This window comes from Felis catus, chromosome B3, assembly GCF_018350175.1.
Source record: "Felis catus isolate Fca126 chromosome B3, F.catus_Fca126_mat1.0, whole genome shotgun sequence".
Classification (NCBI taxonomy): domain Eukaryota; kingdom Metazoa; phylum Chordata; class Mammalia; order Carnivora; family Felidae; genus Felis; species Felis catus.
The window spans coordinates 59,069,494-59,091,491 of record NC_058373.1 but is presented as its reverse complement, the minus strand read 5'-3'; the positions used below and the strand labels follow the sequence as shown (position 1 = coordinate 59,091,491).

The 21,998-nt window shown below is 37.3% G+C and overlaps 1 protein-coding gene across 3 annotated transcripts in view; it reads left to right on the top strand.

Annotated features, from left to right (window-relative positions):
• GOLM2 (golgi membrane protein 2) overlaps positions 1 to 21,998 on the top strand; it is a 106,069-nt gene that overhangs the window by 17,400 nt on the left and 66,671 nt on the right. For all 3 annotated transcript variants that reach the window (XM_011282842.4, XM_011282841.4, XM_011282843.4), the window contains exon 2: positions 19,623 to 19,677. In XM_011282842.4, coding sequence (XP_011281144.1) covers positions 19,623 to 19,677 — 55 coding nt within the window. The remainder of the gene's footprint in view (positions 1 to 19,622; positions 19,678 to 21,998) is intronic.

Sequence of the window (21,998 nt, the reverse complement as noted above, 5' to 3'; positions counted from 1 at the left end):
AGCATGTAAACATGTATATATTTGGTACTGTGCCCTATGTGTGTAATATTTAAATAAGTAAATATTTGATGATTGATTCAGCAGTTTGTACTGCCTCTTAGCTAAAGTGTGCATAAATATGTGCTGGGGCTACCATAGATGTTATCCACATATCTGATTACACTACTTTCTGGAAGGCATGATCAAAATATTCTGACGTAAAACTGATCATTATGAACCCTATCTTTCTAACATGCATAGAATGTATCTTTGTAATGTATGCTAGTACTTTAGATTAATATCTTGTTCATGTAGAAACCCAAAAATATTTTTCTGGTTCAATTTAATATTCAAACGAGTAGAAGAAAACCTTGGGATTAATTTAGTGGGAGTATAGTGAAAAAAATTATTATATATTGCATATCTTCAGGGACTTGTTTCATAAACTGAAAGCTAACTTGAAATAAATTCACACAGGGTAAAATGAAATAAGTCATTTTACTGACATAGTGCTTTCTGATTTTTCAAAATTATGTTACATGCAGAAGTCATTTATTTGGGAAAGTATCTTCCATGTGCTAGGTTCTAGACATAGAAAGATGATAAAATTCAATACTTGTCCTTAAGGAACTCAATCTAATGGGGGAGATGCACATAGAGAAATAATCCATAATGCATGATTAATGCTATGATCGAACTATTTACAAAGGGGTTTGAAAGTACAAAAGAATAATTGATTAACTGCTCAGGAAGTGAAGAAAGAAAGGATTCACTGAAGATAAATCCTAATGGATGAAGAGTAGTTCACTAAACTTAGAAAGGGGGAAAGACAAAAGGAACATAAATGAAGGCAGGAAAGATTGAAAGTCTATTGTACCTTCACAGGTCAGGCAGTTCAATAGGAGAATGGCATGTGAGGTACATGGTGGTGAGAAGGAAGGAAATTTGTGGCTGGAGATGAAGGTGTTTAGGGCCAGACCCTTTATTAACATTTTTTTTATTGTGGTAAAATATATATAACAAAATTTACTATTTTAACCATTTTTAAGTTTACAATTTAATGACATTAAGTACTTTCACAATGATGTATAACCATTACCACTATCTATTTCTAGAACTTTTATTTTAATGTTTTATTTGAAAGAGAGAGAGACAATCCGAAGCAGGCTCTGTAGTGACAGCAGAGAGCCTGATGCAGGGCTCAAACTCACAAACTGAGAGCGTGATCATGACCTGAGCCAAAGTCCAACACTTAACCAACTGAGCCACTCATGCGCCCCTATTTCTAGATCTTTTAAACCATCCCAAACCAAAACTCTGCACCCATCAGAGCAATAACTGTTCCCATATACCAGCCACTGGTAATCTCTATTCTACTTTTTGTCTCTCTGAATTTGTGTATTCCAGATACTTCATGTAACTGGAATTATACCATATTTGTCCTTTTCTGTCTGGTTTATTTCACTTAGCATAATGTTTTCAAGGTTTATCCATGTTGTAGCAGGTATCAGAACTTCATTCCTCTTTATGGCGGAGTAATGTTACCGTATATAATTCTGTTTATACATTATCTGTTGATGGACACTTACGTTGTTTCTACCTTTTGGCTGTTGTGAATAATAACACTACTTTGAACATTGGTACAGAAGTATCTGTTTGAATCTCTGTTTTCAGTTCTTCTGGGTATTTACCTAGGAGTGGAATTGGTGGGTCATATGGTAATTCTATGTTTAACTTTTTGAGAAACCACCAAACTGTTTTTCACAGTAGCTGCAACCAGTGTACATGGTCACTAGCAATGCACAAAGTTCCAGTTTATTTATCCTCATCAACACATGTTTTGTTTGTTTGTTTGTTTGTTTTGTTTTTGATAATAGCCATCGTACTGGATATGAAGTGGTACCCACTGTGCTTTTGATTTGCATTTCTCTAATGTCTAACAATGTTGAATATTTTTTCATGTGCTTCTTGGCCATTTTTATCTTTGAAGAAGGATTTGTTCAAGTCCTTTGCCCATTTTTAATTAGATTATTTGTTTTTGCTGAGTTGTAGGAGTTCTTTATATGTTCTAGATATTAAACCCTTATCAGATATATATTTGCAGATATTTTCTCCCTTCTGTGCATTATCTTTTCATTCTGTTGATACCATCCTCTGATGCACAACAGTTTTAAAATTTATTTTTTAAGTTTATTTATTTTTGAGAGAGAAAAAAAAGCATGAGTGGGGGAGGGGCAGAGAGAGAGGAAGAGAGAGAATCCCAAGCATGCCCTGTGCTGTCAGCACAGAGCCTGATGTGGAGCTTGATCTCATTAACTGTGAGATCATGACCTGAGCCAAAATCAAGAGTTGGATGCTCAACTGACTGATCCACCCAGGTACCCCAGTTAAATTTTTTTTTTAAGTTCACTTATTTATTTTAAGAGAGAAAGAAAGTACAAGTGCATGTGCACCCTTGTGTGCACCTGAGCAGAGGAGGGGCAGGGAGAGAGGGAGAGAGAGGACCCCATGCAGGCTCCTCCTTGTCCACACAGAACCTGACACAGGGCTTGAACTCACAAACCATGAGATCATGACCTGAGCTGAAATCAAGAGTCTGACGCTGAACCAACTGAGACACCCAGGCACCCCACCAAAGTTTTTAATTTTGATGCAATTAAATTGTATCTATTTTTTCTTTTGTTGCCTATGCTTTTGTTGTCATATTTAAGAAACCACTCCCAGGGGTACCTGGGTGGCTCAGTTGTTTGAGTGTCTGACTTCAGCTCCAATCATATCACAGTTTGTGAGTTTGAGTGCCACATCGGGCTTGCTGCTGTCAGCATGGAACCCGCTTTGGATCTTCTGTCCCCCTCTCTGTCTTCACATCTCCATTGATGTTCTCTCTCTCTCTCTCTCTCTCTCTCTCTCTCAAAAATAAATGAAAAACACTTAAAAAAAAAAACCGCTCCCAAATCAGAAATCATAAGGATTTATCCCTATGTTTTCGTCTTAAGAATTTTATAGTTTTAGCTCTTAAATTTAGGTTTTTGATCCATTTGAGTTCATTTTCTTTTGTGGTTAATTTTCTCCTTACCTTAGAAGGTAAGCATCTAACTTCATTCTTTTTATTTATTTATTTTTTTAACTTCATTCTTTTGCATGTGGTTGTATAGTTGTCCTGACACCATTTGTTGAAGAAATTATTATTCTCCCCATTGAATGGTCTTAGCATTCTTATTGAAAAGCCTGTTGAACATATATGGGGTTATTTCTGGGCTCTCTAGGGCCAGACTCTTAAGTCTAAAATGCCATACTAAGGAGTTTTGATTTCACCTTGCAGGTCATAGGGAACAATATAATTCAATTTGTTTTTTGAAAAGATAGTCATGAGTGTAGTAAAGGATGATTGTAGAGAAAAGAAAATGAAACCAAGATCAGTTAGGAAATACATTACTGCAGACATTTAGTCAAGAACTGTGGGTCTGTATTTACAATGGCAGCAAGAATAGAGAATAATAGAGTCGAAAGACTGGTAAGTTTGATATTTATAGCTAAACTCCAAGGTAGATAGGACTTGCAATTCCATTTTATAGATGAGAAAATTAAAATTTTTAAAAGTTATTTACCTCTGGTCTCTAGTACCTGAAGTTGGAACTAAAACCTGGTTTTATAATTCTGGTTCATAATTCTGGTTTTATAATTCAGTGGTTCATAGTTCAGTGGTTTTCTTACCATACCATGGTTACTTTCTCAGATGGAGAATTATAATAAATGGTGGGGAACAAGAGGTTAGTTTTGGGACTGGTCATGTGTAACATCTTTAATGAATGACTTAGAAAAAGTTCACAGTGTACAGATGGCATTCTTAAAGGGGAAGGGTCATGAACAGAAAAATCATCAACTGTGCATTGGGAAAAACGTTGAAGCTTTAGTGGAGGCATTTAGGAGAAAATATTCCAAAATGTACTTACTTATAGGATAAGTAGCTCTGAGCTATCAAAAAAAGAAATTGGCGGGGCACCTCCATGGCTCAGTCGGTAAGTGTCTTGACTCTTGATTTTAGCTCAGGTCATGATTTCACTCACAGTTCCTGGGATCGAGCCCTTCATCAGGCTTTGCACTGACAACACAGAACCTGCTTGGGATTTTCTCTCTCTCTCCCTCTCTTTTCCCCTCCCTCTCTCTGTCTCTCTTGTTCTCAAAATAAGTAAATAAATAAATAAACTTAAAAAAAAAGGAATCAGGAATAAAATAATATGCTAGGAAATTCTGTGAAATTCCCAGTGTATTATTTTAGCCAAAAAGGCTAAATTTGAGGGACCACCATGCTAGGTACTGGGAACAGTAAAGATCTTCTACCAGCTAACATTTGTTAAGCACTTACTATGTCCCAGGCACTGTTGCAATCACTTTATCTCAGGCCTATGAAGCAGATAATATTCTCATTTTACAGATGAGGAAACTGAAGCACAGAGAAGTTTAATAAGCAGTATGTCCAAGATAATAATAAGTTATGGATTCAGAATTCAGACCCAGGCAGTTTAACCTTAGAGCCTGTTCTTTCAAGCACTACATTACTGGGTTCTGCATAATCACAGTCTTTCCTTATGTGCAACCCTTTGTTCAGTATTAATTACATGACAGAGGCTTAACAAAGATACAAAGAACAACTGACATCAAGGGATGAAAGGGCGGTTACTAGAGAACCATCTAAAAAGACGTGAAAAAGCATATAACTAAAAATATGGATGTATACTTTCCATACCAAATTCAGCAAGGTGGGTTTATGTTTATACACATCCTACTTATTAAGACCCATTCTGAGAGCTTATGCTGGTGTCTTAATGCCATATGATATCTTTTACCTTAACTAAAAGAAAGGAAGAAACTGTTTTACAGGTTAGTGGGGAAAATTTCTTAATAAGTTTTACTTCTTTAAATGGTGCTTCCCCCCAAAACAAAAGACATTTACTACTCAAATATTGTTATGGTGCCTGGAATGCCTTCAATTGGAGATTTGTTTGAGTTAACAGCATAGTGTCCATATTTCCCAAAATCAGGACACTATGTCTGAAAAAGAATTAAAAAAAAAAAAAACTGTGGTGAAAAACCATGTAACAGAAAATTGACTATCTTAATCATTTGTAAGTGTGCTGTAATGTTAGCTATGTTGTGCATAATGTTGTGCAACAGATCTCTAGAACCTTTTCATCTTGCAAAACAGAAGCTCTATACCTATTGAACAAAGCTCTCCTTTTCCCTTCTCCTTAGCCCCTGGCTGAAAAAGAATTTTCTTGATTTGAGAAAAAATTTTAATATAAAAACTATTACAGTGGCATAAAATTAAATGTTTAATTGCACAGATAAGGAATCCCCTTCATTAACAGAAGAAAATTATATTAAATTGGAACCTTTAGAAAATCTAGGACACATGCTCACTCAAGGCCCTGAGAACTAAAGTGAGCTTTCTAGTACAATCACTTCTGGGGAACTAGCATCAGAGAACTAAGGGCTGACTCTGCCATCACTTTTTTATTTGAAAGTAATGAGTGTGATCAGCCGAGGTAACTTTCACAGAACTTGTGCTGAAACCCAGTTTTGGCCTCCTGCTAGGTAGAAAGATTATTGTTGGAAGTCTGAGTCTTGTAGCTTATTCTGGACAGCTTAAACACATTCCCTTAAATCCACTCTAATCAGGCTTTTGCCCTCACCAGACCAAGTGTGGTTCAGTATTTGAGACTTGGCTAAAACCCAGTAGTCAATTCTTAGTTATCATTTGGCTTCACCTATGAACAACATTTGATACAGTTGATTACTATGTCCTCTTCCTTGAAACATGTTCTTCATTTTGGCTTTCAGGGAATATTGCTTTCTTTCCACCTCACTAGCCATTCCTTCTCATTCTCTTTTCTGGTTCCTCCTCAGATAGAATGCTCCAAGGCTTAGTCCTTGAACCTTTTCTTTATCAAACTCAGTTCCATAGAGAGCTCATCCTGCCACTTCTTTAAAAATCATCTATACACTGATGATTTCCAAATTTATATCTTTTACCCAGACTGTTCTCTTAAATTCCAGTCTTGATAGACAACTCTCTACTCATCATCTCCTCATGGATGGCAAATATGGTTTTGGACTTAACCAGTCCAGAGCCAGCTCCCTGATCTTTCTGCTACCCCAAAACTTCTATTCACAGTCTTTCTCAGCCCAGTGAATGGCAACTCCTTCCTGTCAGCTTCTCAAGCCAGAAACTTTGGAGTCATTCTTGACTTTTTCTCACCCCCGTGTCCAATTTATCAGCAATTCTTGTTGGTGTAGCTTCAAAATATATCCAGAATCCAGACACTTGTCTCTCTACCACCTTTACCGCTCTGGTCTAAATTATCATCATTTCTTGCCTAAATTATTGGTTATAGCTTAACTAGCCTCCTTCTTCTGTCCTTGCTACTACTTCAATCTGTTTTCAACACAGCATTATATTAAAATGTCAATTAGGTTATGTTCTTTGTTTGCCCAAAATGCCCTGCTGGCTTCCATCTCAATTGCAGAAAAAGTCCCAAGTCTTTCCAGTGGTCCACGGGCTCTAGACCATCTGCTTCCCTCACAGTTCTCTGTCATCTCCTACTACCCTTCTTGTTGCTCACTTCATTCACACCAAACTAGCCATTTTGATCAGTTCTTGAAGTATCAGTCATTCTCCTGCAATAGGGCTTTTACACTGGCTGTACCCTCTGCCTAGGACATTCTTTTCCCAGATAGCTGCATGGTAATTCTCACTCTTGAAAGTCTTCGTTCAAATTTACACCTTTTTGTTAAGGCCTTCCCCTCTTCTCCATCTCTAATGTATTTTTTCCACAGCACTTAGCACTTCCTATTCTATTGTATGACTTCTTTTATCATAATAAGTAAATATTGTATATTAAGTATTGTAATCGCCCAACAACAGAAGGGATTTTTGTTTATTTTTGTGATTTGCTGTCTCCCCAGTGCTTAGATCAGTGAATTGCATGAAATAGGTACTCAATAAATATATGTTGAATAAATTAATATAGGAAGGAATTAAATGCACACTCAAGACCTAAAATGGGATTTGGCAGCAGTGGTGGGTTGTCTTGGCAGGAGGTGGCTGGGACATGCTAAATTAGAGGGGACCTGGCAGTGGAAGATGTGATGAGGACCTAATAGCATAAAAAATTGGGAAAATTTGGAGGGATGAGGGATAGTGAATATAATGAAATTTTTATCTGTAGAAATTAACATCATGCTCTCGTAGAGTCAATTTAAGTTTTGGTTTTTATTTTAAAGGAGGGAATGAAATTTGTTGTAGTAAAAAGGAAAGGAAAGGACATTCTGTTTGCTGATGATGCTTGGATATAGGAGGAGTAGTTTAAACTATATATGGTTAAAACTAGCTTCACTCTGTCCAGGAGACCATTTCTGGTAATTGGTTAAAATGGTACCCACCTTCTGAAAGACATTAAATGCTTGGTAGAAGAGTTTTGGATTCCACACTATGGGTAATAGTGTTCTATTAGTGGATTTTGACTCAAAGATTTGATAGAAAACAAGTTTTTGCAAAGCTGTTTCTCACTACCATTTGGAAATTGATAAAAGTGGGAAAAGACTAATGGTAAATTAAATTTCTTCATTTATTTGTTCAGTAATGTTGAGTGCCTAAAGTGTGCCAGGAAATATAGGGGTGACCAAACAAATAAGATCTCTGCTCTTATTTGTAGATTAAGGCAGTTGTCATGAACATACAGAAAGAGTTAAGGGTCAGATATGAAAGAAGTTGCAAAAGAAGAATTGGCTGGACTTGGTGATAGTTTGTGTGGAGTGTGAATGCATGCAGTTCTAGGCACTAGTGGGGTAGTTAATAAGATGAGGAGAAAGAAGAGGCAGGAGAACCAGAAGGATGATGATGTCACTGAAGGTAGTGGAAGCTGAGAAGGGCTTCTAATTTGTGGAGAAACTATTTTGATTTTTTACACTTCAAGTTTTAAGGATTAGTGAGATGTATAAGTGGAAATGCTTTATGAACTGGGTATGGCAGATGGGGGGAGACTCTTGCTATCATACTTTTTTTTTTTTTAAGTAGACTTCGCACCTGTGCACAGCCCAACACAGGTCTTGAGCGTACGACCATGAGATCAAACCTGAGCTGAGATCGAGTGTGATGCTTAACCAACTGAGCCACCCAGACTCTCATACTTTCTAAGTCTGCCTTGCTTTCCCTTCCAAGTCTGCCTTGCTTTCCCTACTGACCTCTCATTCTCTCCTTCCCTTTCATAGTCCTCCACCTGCACCCTCTTCTGTGGCTTAAAATTTATCACTCAACTTGTCCTTTGTGGGTTGACTGAAGGCACTGCTCTGTATCTTCCTCATTCTAGGGTCTAGGCAGACTAAGCAGCCCCCATCCAAAACATTGGTTGCTATGGTAGAATGACAGAGCGGCAAATTGTGCTCCTTATCATTACTTATGTCTGGAAGTGATTCATGTCATTTTGCTCATATTCATTGCCTTTCCCTCATCCCAACTTCAAAGAAATCAGGAGGGACAGTCCTACAGAGTGTCTAGGATGAGAATTAGAAATATTTGCCAACATGAATGATAATTAAAGACGTTGATTTTTAATTCATTCTAACATAAATTTGACATAGGATTCATATCCTTGAGATTCAAAGTTTGTGAACTGCAGGGGCACCTGGCTGGCTCAGTTGATAGAGCTTGTGACTCTTGGTCTCGGGGTTGTGAGTTCAAGCTCCGCATTGTGTGTATAGGTTGCATAATAAAAAACATTTTTTTTAAGTTTGTGAACTTCAAACTTGCATATTCTTAGGAGAATGTATCAAAAAAGAGATTAGAACTGCTGAATGAACTGTACTTGTTTTTCACAAGTACGCCTGGACCACTTATCCTTTCCTTCTTCCATTCCAGAAGCCTTGTTCACTCTTTACTTTCCTCCCTATCCAGCTGAGATTTGATGGTCTGTTGTTTCAGCTTAGTTTCTTGCTATTATTCTTTCTTTTACATATCTATTTTAAACCTAGCTGGAGAAAATCAGATAGCCAGTCTGGTATTTGTAGAAATTTATGATCAGCTGCCCCAACTGGGCTTTCAATAGCACCTTACAAATTACAGTAGTCTAGACACCTATCCATTCCAGCATCTTTCAAACTTCTCTCCTCAAGCCTCCCCCACTTCCTATCCCCATTTAAATTCCTCTTCCCCTAACTCCAGCCCAACATGTGATCTTGTATCCTTTTTGACAGAATTGGACAGGAACTGATAAAACTTTTATTACCAAATCTGCAGGCATACCTACGTTTCTACCAATATGTCTTCCTTCCTTGTTGGATTAAAAAAAGGTTCCTACTTTCTCCAGGACTAGCCTCGGTACCTGTTTTCTGAATCTAATTTCCTCCATCTTTTCAAAGATCTTGTACTATTATTAATCCAGTCTCCTTATATTCAATCTCTGTCTCTATTTACTCTTCAGCATTTAGTAAATGCTTGAATCTTTCCTTCCTTTCCCAGTCAGGTTTGTTTCTTTTTTATTTTAGAGAGAGTGTGTTCACATGTGAGAGAGTATATATGAGCAGGGGAGGGGCAGAGAGAGAGGGAGAGAGAGAATCTCAAGCAGGCTCCACGCTCAGTGCAGAACCTGACACACGGCTCGATCCCACGACCCTGGGATCATGACTAAGCCAAAATTAAGAGTCAGATGCTCAACCAACGGAGCCACTTAAGTGCCACTCCCAGTCAGATTTCTTGAAAACAGAATTGTCTTTGTTCATATCTGGATTTTCTCTTCCTCTTACTAATATTTCAACATCTTTTACCCAGTGCACTATGCTCTTGGCTTCCATGATGCCAGACTCTCCTGTTTTCCTTTTCTCAGTTCTTCTTAGTCTTCTTTGCTTAGTCTTAGTCTTCTTTGCTTCTTCTTTGATGCACCTCTATTCATCATTAAGTATTATAGTTCATAGTTTTCTTTTTTGTCTTCAGATTTTATTTTTTTAAGTAATCTCTGTACCCAACATGGGGCTCAAACTCACAACCCCAAGATCAAGACTCCACCGACTGACCCAGTCAGGCACCACTAGTTCATAGTTTCCTGTCTAAGATCCTCTTCTCTACTTATTCTGCTCTCTTTGTAAGTGCTCATACTCATTCAGAAAACTTCAGTTATGCTGATGACTCCAAATGTGTATTCTTTACCCAGATCTCTCTCTTGTTTCTTGTGTATTGCTGTATTTTTAGGCTTTCAACAGTATCTTCCACTTACTAGGTGTTTCATAAATGTTTCTCTTGTGACTGGCTGACATATGAATGAATAAACAAACATAGTTTGTTTCATGGTGGTGATTCTTTGTAATTCTTCTTAATAGACCAGGACCAAATACTTTATATCCCTAGGCCTAGCACATAGCGGATACTTAGTAAATGCTTTATAAATGACTGAATAAAAATGAATGGGTGAATAAAAGAACTTTGTGATGATTCATTATAGCCAACCAACACCAAACACCTTGATTATTCTTTTTAAAAATGTAACTGGGTATAGCTTAAACTAATACTTGCTTCGAGAGAGACTAATTCTTTAACAGATCAAGTAAAAGTTGCAAGTGTGTTTGAAATGTTGACTGAATAACATGTGTGTAATATAATATTAGTAAGAAAAGAAGTTTAATCACTTAGCTGATCTAGTATATGCACAATGGTCATGAGCACAGACTCTTATGTGGGACTGCTTGGGAGAATATCTGGTATCTACTGTAGGTATATGAAATAGAGTACAGTTTCCTTGTCTGTAAAATGTAAAGCCCACCTCATAGGATGGTTATGAGGATTGAATGCAGTGATACTTATAAACACTTAGTAGAGATCTGGCACAAAATAAAAATTTAAAAATTTAAACATTTAATACCCATCAATTATTAATATATCATTTTGATCCAGCTGCTATAGGTCCCAGCCAAAGACATAGTATAGATGAGTAACTGCTAAACCTGGCTGCTTATCAGAATCACTTGAGCTTTAAAAAAAAAAAAAATATATATATATATTTCATGGGATGCCAGAGTGGCTTAATCAGTTAAGTGTCTGACTTCAGGGGCGCCTGGTTGGCGCAGTCGGTTAAGCGTCCGACTTCAGCCAGGTCACGATCTCGCGGTCCGTGAGTTCGAGCCCCGCGTCAGGCTCTGGGCTGATGGCTCAGAGCCTGGAGCCTGCTTCCAGTTCTGTGTCTCCCTCTCTCTCTGCCCCTCCCCCGTTCATGCTCTGTCTTTCTCTGTCCCAAAAATAAACGTTGAAAAAAAAAAATTAAAAAAAAAAAAAAGTGTCTGACTTCAGCTTAGGTCATGCTCTCACAGTTCGTGAGTTTGAGCCCCACATCAAGTTCTGTGCTGACAGTTCAGAGCCTGGAGCCTGTTTCAGATTCTGTGTCTCCCTCTCTCTCTCTCTGCCTCTCCCCTGCTTACACTCTGTCCCTCTTTCTCTCAAAAATAAATAAAGTTAAAAAAATAAACATTTAAAAAAAGATTTAAATGGGGACAGGGGGAAGTGGTGCCTGGCTGGCTCAGTTAGACGTACATGTATCTCTTGATCTCCAGGTTGTGAGTTCGAGCCCCATGTTGGGTGTAGAGATTACTTAAATAAATAAATATTAAAAAAAGAAAAAAAGATTTCTGGGCTGATCCCCAGACTGTTATAAATCACACTGTAGTGGGGTGGAGGAGGTAAGAATATGTATTTCTTACAGCTCCCTAGGTGATTTTGAGGATCATCCAGGTTTGGTAGTTATGTTACAGAAGATAGAATTGTCTCTAGAAATCATCTGAGTATGAGATATAAATGGGAAAAATGTTTCTGGTATGGAGAAAAAAGCCAGAAATGACATCTGTAAAAAGCTAATTATATATAACCTTTGGGATCAGTGGTCAAAGTTGTGCTGATTGTCCAAGAACAAGTCATAATGAAAGTGAAGCATACACGGCTGAGCCATTTTCAAGGTCCCAGAATGAAAAGAAAAGCAGAGCCACTGAGCTGGTAACAGCTGCCAAAATTAATTCAAAGTAGCCATGTGGGATGGGAAAGCACTAAATGAACTTCAGAAAGAGGTGGTAAAAATATAAAGATTATGTTTTAGGTATTGGAGGGAGGAAAAAAGATTAGAGGAAAATAGATGAAATAGCTGAGGACGAGTGAGAAGTGCCATAGGAAAATATCAAGAGAAGATGATTCTAAAAAAAAGAGGTAAAGAACATATGTCTTGGAAGAGAGAAAAAGAAAGGTCTCAGAAATGACAGTAAAAACATTTTAAGAGATTAACATGGAAAAGGCCAAAGACAGCATACATAATCAGCCAATTATAGATGGACTGCAAATCCTAGAGAGACCAGTATTACAGAAGGGGAAAGGTGAAGTAAAGCTAAGGCAATGAAGTTGATAACAAAGGGAAATAAATGAGGGAGTTTAGAAGAAGTCTTGAAGGATAATTAGAATTATACAAATATGAGGGGCACCTGGGTGGCTCAGTTAGTTGGGCATCCGACTCTCGATTTCAGCTCAGGTCATGATCCCAGAGTTGTGGGATTGAGCCCTGTCTCAGGTTCCATGCTGAGTGTCAAGCCTGCTTGAGATTCTCCCTCTGCCCCTCTTTTCTGCTCGCACACACTCTCTCTCTTAAAAAAAAAAAAAGAATTATATAAATATGAATAAAGTACCATTTAAGGTAGAAGAATATGTAGTACACAGTATAAAACTTGAAAATCTAAGGAATGATTCAGCAAACATTTATTGAGATGGACACACAGGGATGAATGAGAGATGCAGTCAGTGCCTGTTCTCATGGAATTCTCATTTTTTTAATGTTTATTTATTTATTTTGAGAGAGAGAGAGAGCACGCACACACAAGTGGGGGAGGGACAGAGAGAGAGAGAGAGAGAGAGCGAGTGAGCGAACCCCAAGCAGGCTCCATGAGCTCCATGAGATCATAACCTGAGCCAAAATCAAGAGTTGGACACTTAATTGACTGAGCCGCTCAGGCACCCTGGAATTCTCATTTCTGATAAACCTTGGGGGTAGAAGAGAAACAGGGTGACATTCTTACTGGAAATAGAACTGCATGTGATAGGGGCGCCTGGGTGGCTCAGTCGGTTAAGCGGCCGACTTCAGCTCAGGTCACGATCTCACGGTCCGTGGGTTCGAGCCCCGCGTCGGGCTCTGGGCTGATGGCTCAGAGCCTGGAGCCTGCTTCCGATTCTGTGTCTCCCTCTCTCTCTGCCCCTCCCCCGTTCATGCTCTGTCTCTCTCTGTCTCAAAAATAAATAAAACGTTAAAAAAATTTAAAAAAAAAAGAACTGCATGTGATAAAAGAATGTTTTGTTTTTGACAAGACTGAATATGAGGCTCTTCCCAGTAGAGTTGAGTCGGGCAAGGCATTTTGAGCCTTTTGGGTTTTTGAAGGATACATTGGAATCTGGATTGGAATCTGTCTGACCATAGATATAAATTAGGCAAGGGAATGTGTATCTGTCTCTCTGTCTATCTACACACACTGATCTCTCATCCCCAAAGAAATTTGAAAGAGAAATCATTTGATATATTATACTATATTGTAAATAAGGATATTTTGGCAAAAGTCTGAAAGTGACCAAAAGGGACCCGTGAAGCCGGATGAGAATCATTTCATAAAATAAGGATTAAATAATACTTCTTAGAGTTTATGTACTGTTAGCTGTCTGGAATATACTTAGAAAAAAAAGAAAGTATTCCTATTACATTGCCAGTTCAACTGAGTTTATGTGGCAGAGTGAAATATTTTTTTTTCCAATCATGCAATAGTGAGAACTCAAATTAGTTTCTCAACAACTGGGAAGTTTTGGCAGAGTCATTTAGAAGATAAGCAAATTCATGTTAGAGCACAAGGAAATTAAAAACTATGAGGAAGAATGATCAAAAGGGAAGCCAAGCTTCCTTTTGAAGGTGTTGAGATGCTGGAAGTATTAAAACAAGTGAAGGCTCTCAGAGGAAGGGTTAAAACCAAAGGAGTTAAAGAACTAAAGAGACCTGTCTATATGAAGAAAGGATTAATGAAAAGCATAAAAGGAAAGGAAAACAAAGTTGAAGAAATTAGAGCAAATAAAAAAAAATCAGAAACAAAATGAAAAAGTCTTCATAAACAGACTCAAGATGGTAGAAAACATAAGATTAAAGCCAAAATTAAGTCATTGCTTTATATTCTTACATTTTGCAAGAGTACAAAGGAGTGTCACGGTAGCTAAAAACACATTCAGATTTCCTTAAAAGGATAACATTGAATGTAAGAAGAATTCCTTATGAAACTGTTTCAGGAGGAGGATGAGAATTTGGGGGATGAGGTATACATATGGGGAGAAGAGGGGTCAGATGCCTATAATATTGCACTGTGAAAAAGATAAACAGTTTAGTAGCAGACATCTAGATTCTAAAAGTGAGGAGCATAGTAAAATTGCTGTAGGGGAAAGAGAACTTCTAGGTTTAATGATCAACCACCTGGGCTCTGTGAGGTCTTTGAGCAAATCCTTGGCACTTCTGTTCAACGGCATACGGAAGGTGAGATAACTTGCACAATGTTAATAGGTACAAGTAATAATAATAACTTGCACTAGTGTTAATAGGACGTGAGAGAAATTGGGAACTGGTACTTGCTGATAATACTAAACACTAAATATAAGATTATTGTGAGAATTGTGCTGGAAAGATTGACAGGAATAATAGAGAACATGAGATGCCAAGGGAACAATATGCCATGAGGGGGGTCCGAAAAGCTAACTGAAAAATCCTTACATGGCAAAGGAATGGGGTGGGAAATAAATTCATTATGCTTGGCTTAAGAAAGGGCTTTTATTTAGACAAGCTATGATTTTCTCTTGAGTGCCACGTGAAATATATTGTTCCAGAGCAGCTTTTGAAATGTGAGGGCTTTACATATGAGCCATTGGGATCAGTGTCTCCATTCTCAGTAAGGAAGATTGAAGAGAAAATTAAAATGATAAAAATAAAGCAGTACTGCCCATATAATTCTATACTATTTTTGTGGTCTGTGGATTGAATTTCCCTTCCTTCATTAAAAAATTTTAAAAGTATATAAGGATACAAAGGAGACAGTGCAGGGAAGCTGAGGTCACTCATAGCCTAACATTTAAGAATAGCATATCTGTAGCAATTTCAAAAGCAAGTTTAATATAAAGAGTGCAGAGACGTTGGGATAGCCTAGCATTTAAGAATAGCATATCTGTAGCAATTTCAAAAGCAAGTTTAAAATAAAGAGTGCAGAGACGTTGGGATAACATCATAAAAATGGATAAAAAACAGAGTAATACAAACTTATTGAAAGCAAGAGTAAAAGATGGTTATGTTCTTTGGAGGGGCAAAAAAAAAATTGGATCATGAAAATAAAGGAAGTGGGAAAAAAAGTAAACATAGGCTAATTGCACATTATTGGAGAGCAGTTTTTAGTGATCATCTGATCACATAGCACTTGGTGTCCGTTTTTCCTGCTGCCTCTGCAGCTTTCCATCAGTGATCTCATTCCTGTGGCTTTAATTGCTATTCATATGCTAATGACTCTCAAATCGTTAGTGCCCAAGCTCCAGACCTATATATCCAGCTGACTACAAGGTCTCTTCTCAGGTGTGTCACAAGTGCCTCATATTCAACAGGTCCAAATCTGTAAAAATCATCCCCCCACTCTCCCTCCCACCCCAAGTCTATTTCTCCTGTTTCCCTCTTGTGGAGTACTGCCACCTTACTCATCTAGTTCCCTACTTTAGAAATCTAAACATCATCCTTGGTGTTTCTTCTTTTACCCTTGTATCTAGTCAATCAGCAAGATATTCATTCTTTCCCTTTAATAGCTCCCATGTATATTTATCTCCCTGTTCTCATTCTATTAGTTTAGACCAGAGGTTGGCAAACTTTTTCTATAAAGGACCGAATGGTAAAGACGTTAGGCTTTGCAGGCCATATGGTCTTTGTCACAATCACTGTAGCTCCAAAGCAGCCGGACACAATATGTAAATGAATGGGTGTAGCTGTTTCCCATAAAACTTTATTTATAGACACTGAAATTCACATTGTGTCTAATTCACAAAATATTCTTCTTCTTTTGCTTTCTTCCCACCCCTGCACCAACCATTTTAAAATGTAAAAACCATCCTTAGTTTGTCATCCCTATGAAAACAGAAGCAGGCTAGATATGGCTCACAGGCCATAGTTTGCCCACCCCTGTCTTAGACCACCATTTTCTCACCTGAAATACAACAGTAGTCTTCTACTCTCCTACCTGGTCTCCCTCTAGCCTTGTCCCTCTGGTCCACTTCTCTTACTGAAGCCAGGTTGACTTTTCTAAATTGCAAATTGGATTGCTCTACCTTGCTTGAAGTCCTTTAAAGGTTGACCATAGCCATTGGAATGTACCCACATTTTTTGGCAAGACCCTTCGTAATGTGGACCTTGCTTACCTTTCTAGCCATGTTTCCTTGCCACATGTTTCTAGCAGCTTCAGCTGCTTACAACTGCTTGCAGTTTCTGTAGTGTGTAGTATTTTTCACTTCTAAGTTTTGACACATCCCTTGAATATCTTTCCTCCTCACCCTCTGCCTACTTCACCTGGCAAAACACTACTCTTCCTACTGGACACATTTTAGCTATCATCTCCAGAAGCCTTTCCTCACTCCCCTAAGGTGTTTTATCCCCTAAGGATTTAAGTGCTTCTACTAAGTTCTCTTGTCATATCTGCAGAACCTAATAATAGCATTTATTTTACTATATTATAATTAACTATTTATTTGATTGCTTCTCCAAAATAATAAACTCCTTGAGTGCCTAGAATTTGTCCATTATTTTATTCCCAGTTTCACGTATGGTGCCTTATAATACCCTCGGCACTTCCATTTCTATCTTTTTGCATTAAAAAATTGAGATATGGGAATGCAAGCTGGTGCAGCTAGAGGGGTTGTGGGAGGGGGGATGGGCTAAATGGGTAAGGGGCATTAAGGAATCTACTCCTGAAATCATTGTTGCACTATATGCTAACTAATTTGGCTGTAAATTTAAAAAAATTTAAATTAAAAAAAATAATAAAATAAAATAAATTGAGATATAATTCATATATCATAAAACTCACCCTTTTAAAGTATACACTTCAGTTTAGTTTTTAGTATATTGACAATACTGTGCAGCTATCACCACTAATTCAAGAACATTTTTTTTAAAGATTTTTTTTTTAAGTGATCTCTACACCCAGCGTGGGGCTAGAACCCACAACACCAAGACCAGGAATCACGTGCTCTACCATTTGAGCCAGCCAGGTGCCCCGAGAACATTCTCATCACCACAAAAAGAAACCCCATGTCCTTTTGTGACTAGCTTCTTTTACTTAGCATATATGTTTTCAAGGCTTATCCATATTGTAGCAGGTAACAGTACTTCATTCCTTTTTATGACTGAATATCAACATTATATTTTAAGCTTCATTCTTCAAAGCTGCCAGGATTCTAGGGGAAGACCTAGTTAAGGCTGAAGGGCCCCTCCATGGTCTTTTTTCTCCAACCTTCTTTCACACTGCTTTTCCTCCTGTATCATGTGCTATAGCCAAACAATATTTTGATCATGTTTTCATACATGTCTCATGTTTTCTTGCCTTTGTACCTTTTCTTATGTCATCCTCTCTGTCTGGACTGCCCTTTTCTACGTATTTACAATTTTTCCTAGCCTTCAATGACTAATTCAGGTAAAAATTCCTTCCCTGAAGATTTCCTTGATCAGATCAGCTAAGAACCATCTCTGAATTCCTACAGTAATTATACTGCTTTAGGTGCTAAACTTGCCTACTGATTCCTTGAGACTGCTCTCATGTTTTCCAATTGTTTTATACTCTTCCATCTAGTACCTTGGTACAGTAATTTTTTAAAATGTAAATGAAAATGGCATCACCACTTTGGAAAAGGAGGAACCTCACTCTTGCACATTTATCCCAGAGAAATATCCTAGAAAACTAATATTCATGTAAAAATCAGTATACTGTTTTTTATTTAAACTTTTTTTAACGTTTTATTTATTTTTGAGACAGAGAGAGACAGAGCATGAACGGGGGAGGGGCAGAGAGAGAGGGAGACACAGAATCGGAAGCAGGCTCCAGGCTCTGAGCCATCAGCCCAGAGCCTGACGCGGGGCTCGAACTCACAGACCGTGAGATCGTGACCTGGCTGAAGTCGGACGCTTAACCGACTGAGCCACCCAGGCGCCCCAGTATACTGTTTTTTATAGCAGCTGTATTTGTAATAGCCAAAAAGTTGAAACCACCAACATGTTATACAGTAGTTGAATGCTTAAACAAACTGTAGTACATTCATATCATGGAATACTACTCAGTAATAAAGAGGAATGAACTATTGATATATGCAGCAACTATATGTTTTACTGAGTAAAAAATCGTAAAAGGCCACATATTATATGATTCCATTTATATAACATTCTTGAAATGACAAAATGGCAGAGTTGGGAAACAAATTAGTATTTACCAGGGTTTAGAAATAGTGTGAGGAAGGAGGATAGATTTGAATATAAAGGATAGTATGAGGGATATCTTTGCAATGATAGAATAGTTCTGAATCTTTGTTTTGGTGGTGGTTACACGAGTGTGTGTGTGTGTGTGTGTGTGTGTGTGTGTGTGTGTGTAAAAATGACATAGAATTATACATACACATTGTACCAGTGTTAGATTCCTGGTTTTGATGTTGTGTTATAGTTAGATAGGATGTATGTATTGGGAGAATTGGGTGAAGTGTATATGGGACTTCTCTGTGCTATCTTTGCAATTTCTTACAAATCTATAATTATTTTTAACCAAGAAGCTTAAAACTTTCTCTTTACAGATTGAAAAGGTATTTATCATAATCATTTTGGCACTCAGGGTCCTGCTTCTGATCACTATGAATCTGTGTATACTTTCAAAGTCAATTTACTTTTGAGGTTGACAAGAGAACCTGTTTGTAGTGATATTGTTGTTACATTTTACAATTGATACCTGTTTAAGCAAGATCTGGGACAGTGGTTCTTTGTGGATGACATCCTGGCTTTCAAAGACCTTGTTTTAATTTTTAAATTAAGTGCTAAATTAAATTAGTTTGAGTCATATTTTGTTACAGATTTAAGTTCCTATTGTTCTTGTCTACTGGATCTTGAAGGACAATGACCACAACAACAGGTCCTATGTAGTATCTGTTATCATATGAGAGCTTGATAAGCATCAGTTACTTTTGATTTTGCATTAACTGATTCAAACAATTAATTCTTATTTTAATATAGAGTTAGTAAGAGGTCTCTTCTGGTAAGACTTTGAAAAAAGATATCATTAAGCAATGTTCAACTCAAATTTTTAAATGTTTGAAAGTCATTAGACTATATATTAAGTAAAATGAATATTCTTTTGCAAATTTAAAGTATTACAAAATCAAAATTTCTCTCTAATTCTTTTTGGAAAGAGGTAGGTATGTATAACTTAAGGATTTTTCTTTTGTATTTATGATCAAACTTAAAGTGAATATGAGCAAAAAAGAGGAAATATGAGCAAAACTCCATATTCTGTAGTAAAATGAAAATTTTTTTTTTCAGATTAAACTACAGAGCAACATATCATATCAGATGGCAGATATACATCATTTAAAGGGTAAGAAAATTAATTACAGATTAAAGATAAACAAAGGTCACTAAATGTCTAATATCCTCAACAATTAAGAAATAGCTAGACAGCTAAATGAAATAAAAATTTTTGAACAAAGCTCCTTTGATGGCAAAATGTTTACTTTTTCTTAAGATATCATAAAAGAATTTTAATGTTGCTTTATACACATTAAAAGTTAAAATTTGTATTTTAATCTTGTGTATAGACAGATTTCATACAATGAAATGTTACTGAAAGAAGCCTCAAAGAAAATTGAGGTGTAGCTTCAAAAGCTATCAAATTTCTAGGGAAAAGGTAAGGGGTAATCCCTCTGTATTGTGTCCAACTGCTAAATAATCCATTCAGGTCTAGGGATGCTTTAGACGGGTCCTCCAGGCTTCATGTTTACCCTGGGAACAGAAAGAAACTCAGAACAGAAAGAAAACCTGGAAAGAAACCAGGAAGAAACCTGTAGATAGATAGATAGATAGATAGATAGATAGATAGATAGATAGATAGATAGATAGATATACTGTGTGTGTGTATTTGTGTGTGTGTGTGTGTGTGTGTGTGTGTGTGTATTTTTTCACTTAGATGAAGTGATAGGAAATGACTAAAGGTTTTATAAAAAATAATAGGTATGGTGAACAAGCTCTATGCTTTGCTTACATTACTTCATACCATCACCAGCCTGTGGAGTTTGGGACCTGAAGAGGACCCCTCTTCTCCCTCACACCCTTTGGTTACAACACTGTATGTATGTGTGTGTGTATATATATGGTGTTTATTTATTTATGAGAGATGTGTGCACACATGAGCGAGGAAAGGGCAGAAAGAAAGAATTTCTGGCGGACTCCGCACTGTCAGCACAGAGCCAGAACTTGAACTCGTGAACTGTGAGATCATGAGCTGAGCTGAAATCAAGATTGTCAGATGCTCAACTTACTGAGCCACCCAGGCACCCCTGTGATAAATATAACTCTATATTTATTTTGTTTTTACATGTTTCTTTATTTATTTTTAGAGAGAGAGTGTGTGCATGCACATGGGTACATCATGCACACACACACACACACACACACACACACACACAACCAGGGCGTGTAGAGCAGAGAAAGAGAGGGAAAGAGAGAATCCCAAGCAGGCTCCATGCAGTCATTGCAGAGCCCGGTGGACGCTCACTGTGAGATCATGACCTGAGCTGAACTCAAGAGTCAGATCCTCAACCAACTGAGCCATCCAGGTGCCCCAATACTGTATATTTTAAAACTTGGCAGGCAGTGACTCTAAGTTTTTGTGTGTGGGTAATACATGCTCTGTAATTTCATAAATATATCTTTATTCTATAACAATTTTGACCCTCTTTAGGTGGAATTTGATAATAGATTTTTATGATCCTCTTGAAGAAGCCAACCTGAGCTGGCTTTGTAATTTATTGAAATTTTTGCTTCTCACCTAGCAAATCATTAGGAATGTGTTATAACCTGAAAATAGAAATTATGATTATTTTTACTATGATTTAGAACAGCTTTGACATTCTCTTAAAAATTCACTTCCTGGGTGGCCACATTTGTTTTTGTTGCATTTGTATCCGTGTTCTACTCTTTATGACTCACAGGAGTACATTAGGATGACACAGAAGATGCCACTCTGTCAGTGCTGTTTCCTGCTTGCTATTTTTACAAATGAGTCTGCTTGTCATCAAAGTATGTTTCTATTAAATAATAATAGATCAGTTGAATAAGAAGTCCAGTGCCTTCTCCTAGTCTACCTTATAAAAAATGACAGCCCATGTTACTGAGTAAAAGTCTTTATTGTACAGTGTGCATTGAAGTAGATCCTAAGATATTTTGAAAAATTTTTTATGATACTCTTCAGCAGAATAAAAGGCTTTGATTTGAATTCATAACTCTACAAATTTTGGGTTTAGTGCAGTTACTCAAGCTTGCACTCTTAAGATTGAATTTCCTTTTAATGTGACTTTTGCTCCTTAGGAACTATTTTCGACTGAAGCAAACTTCTTGACAAGTCAACTATAAAATCCAGATTGGACTATTTTCGTTGAAAAATAAAAAAAAAATTTTTTTTTAATGTTTGTTTATTTTTGAGAGAGAGACAGAGTATAAGCAGGGGAGGGGCAGAGACAGAGGGAGACACACAAACTAAAGCAGGCTCCAGGCTCTGAGCTGTCAGCACAAAGCCTGATGTGAAGCTTGAACTCATGAGCAGTGAGATCATGACCTGAGCCAAAGTTGGACGCTTAACTGACTGAGCCACCTAGGCACCCTCGTTGAAATTAATACTAGATATGATGGAATTAATACACA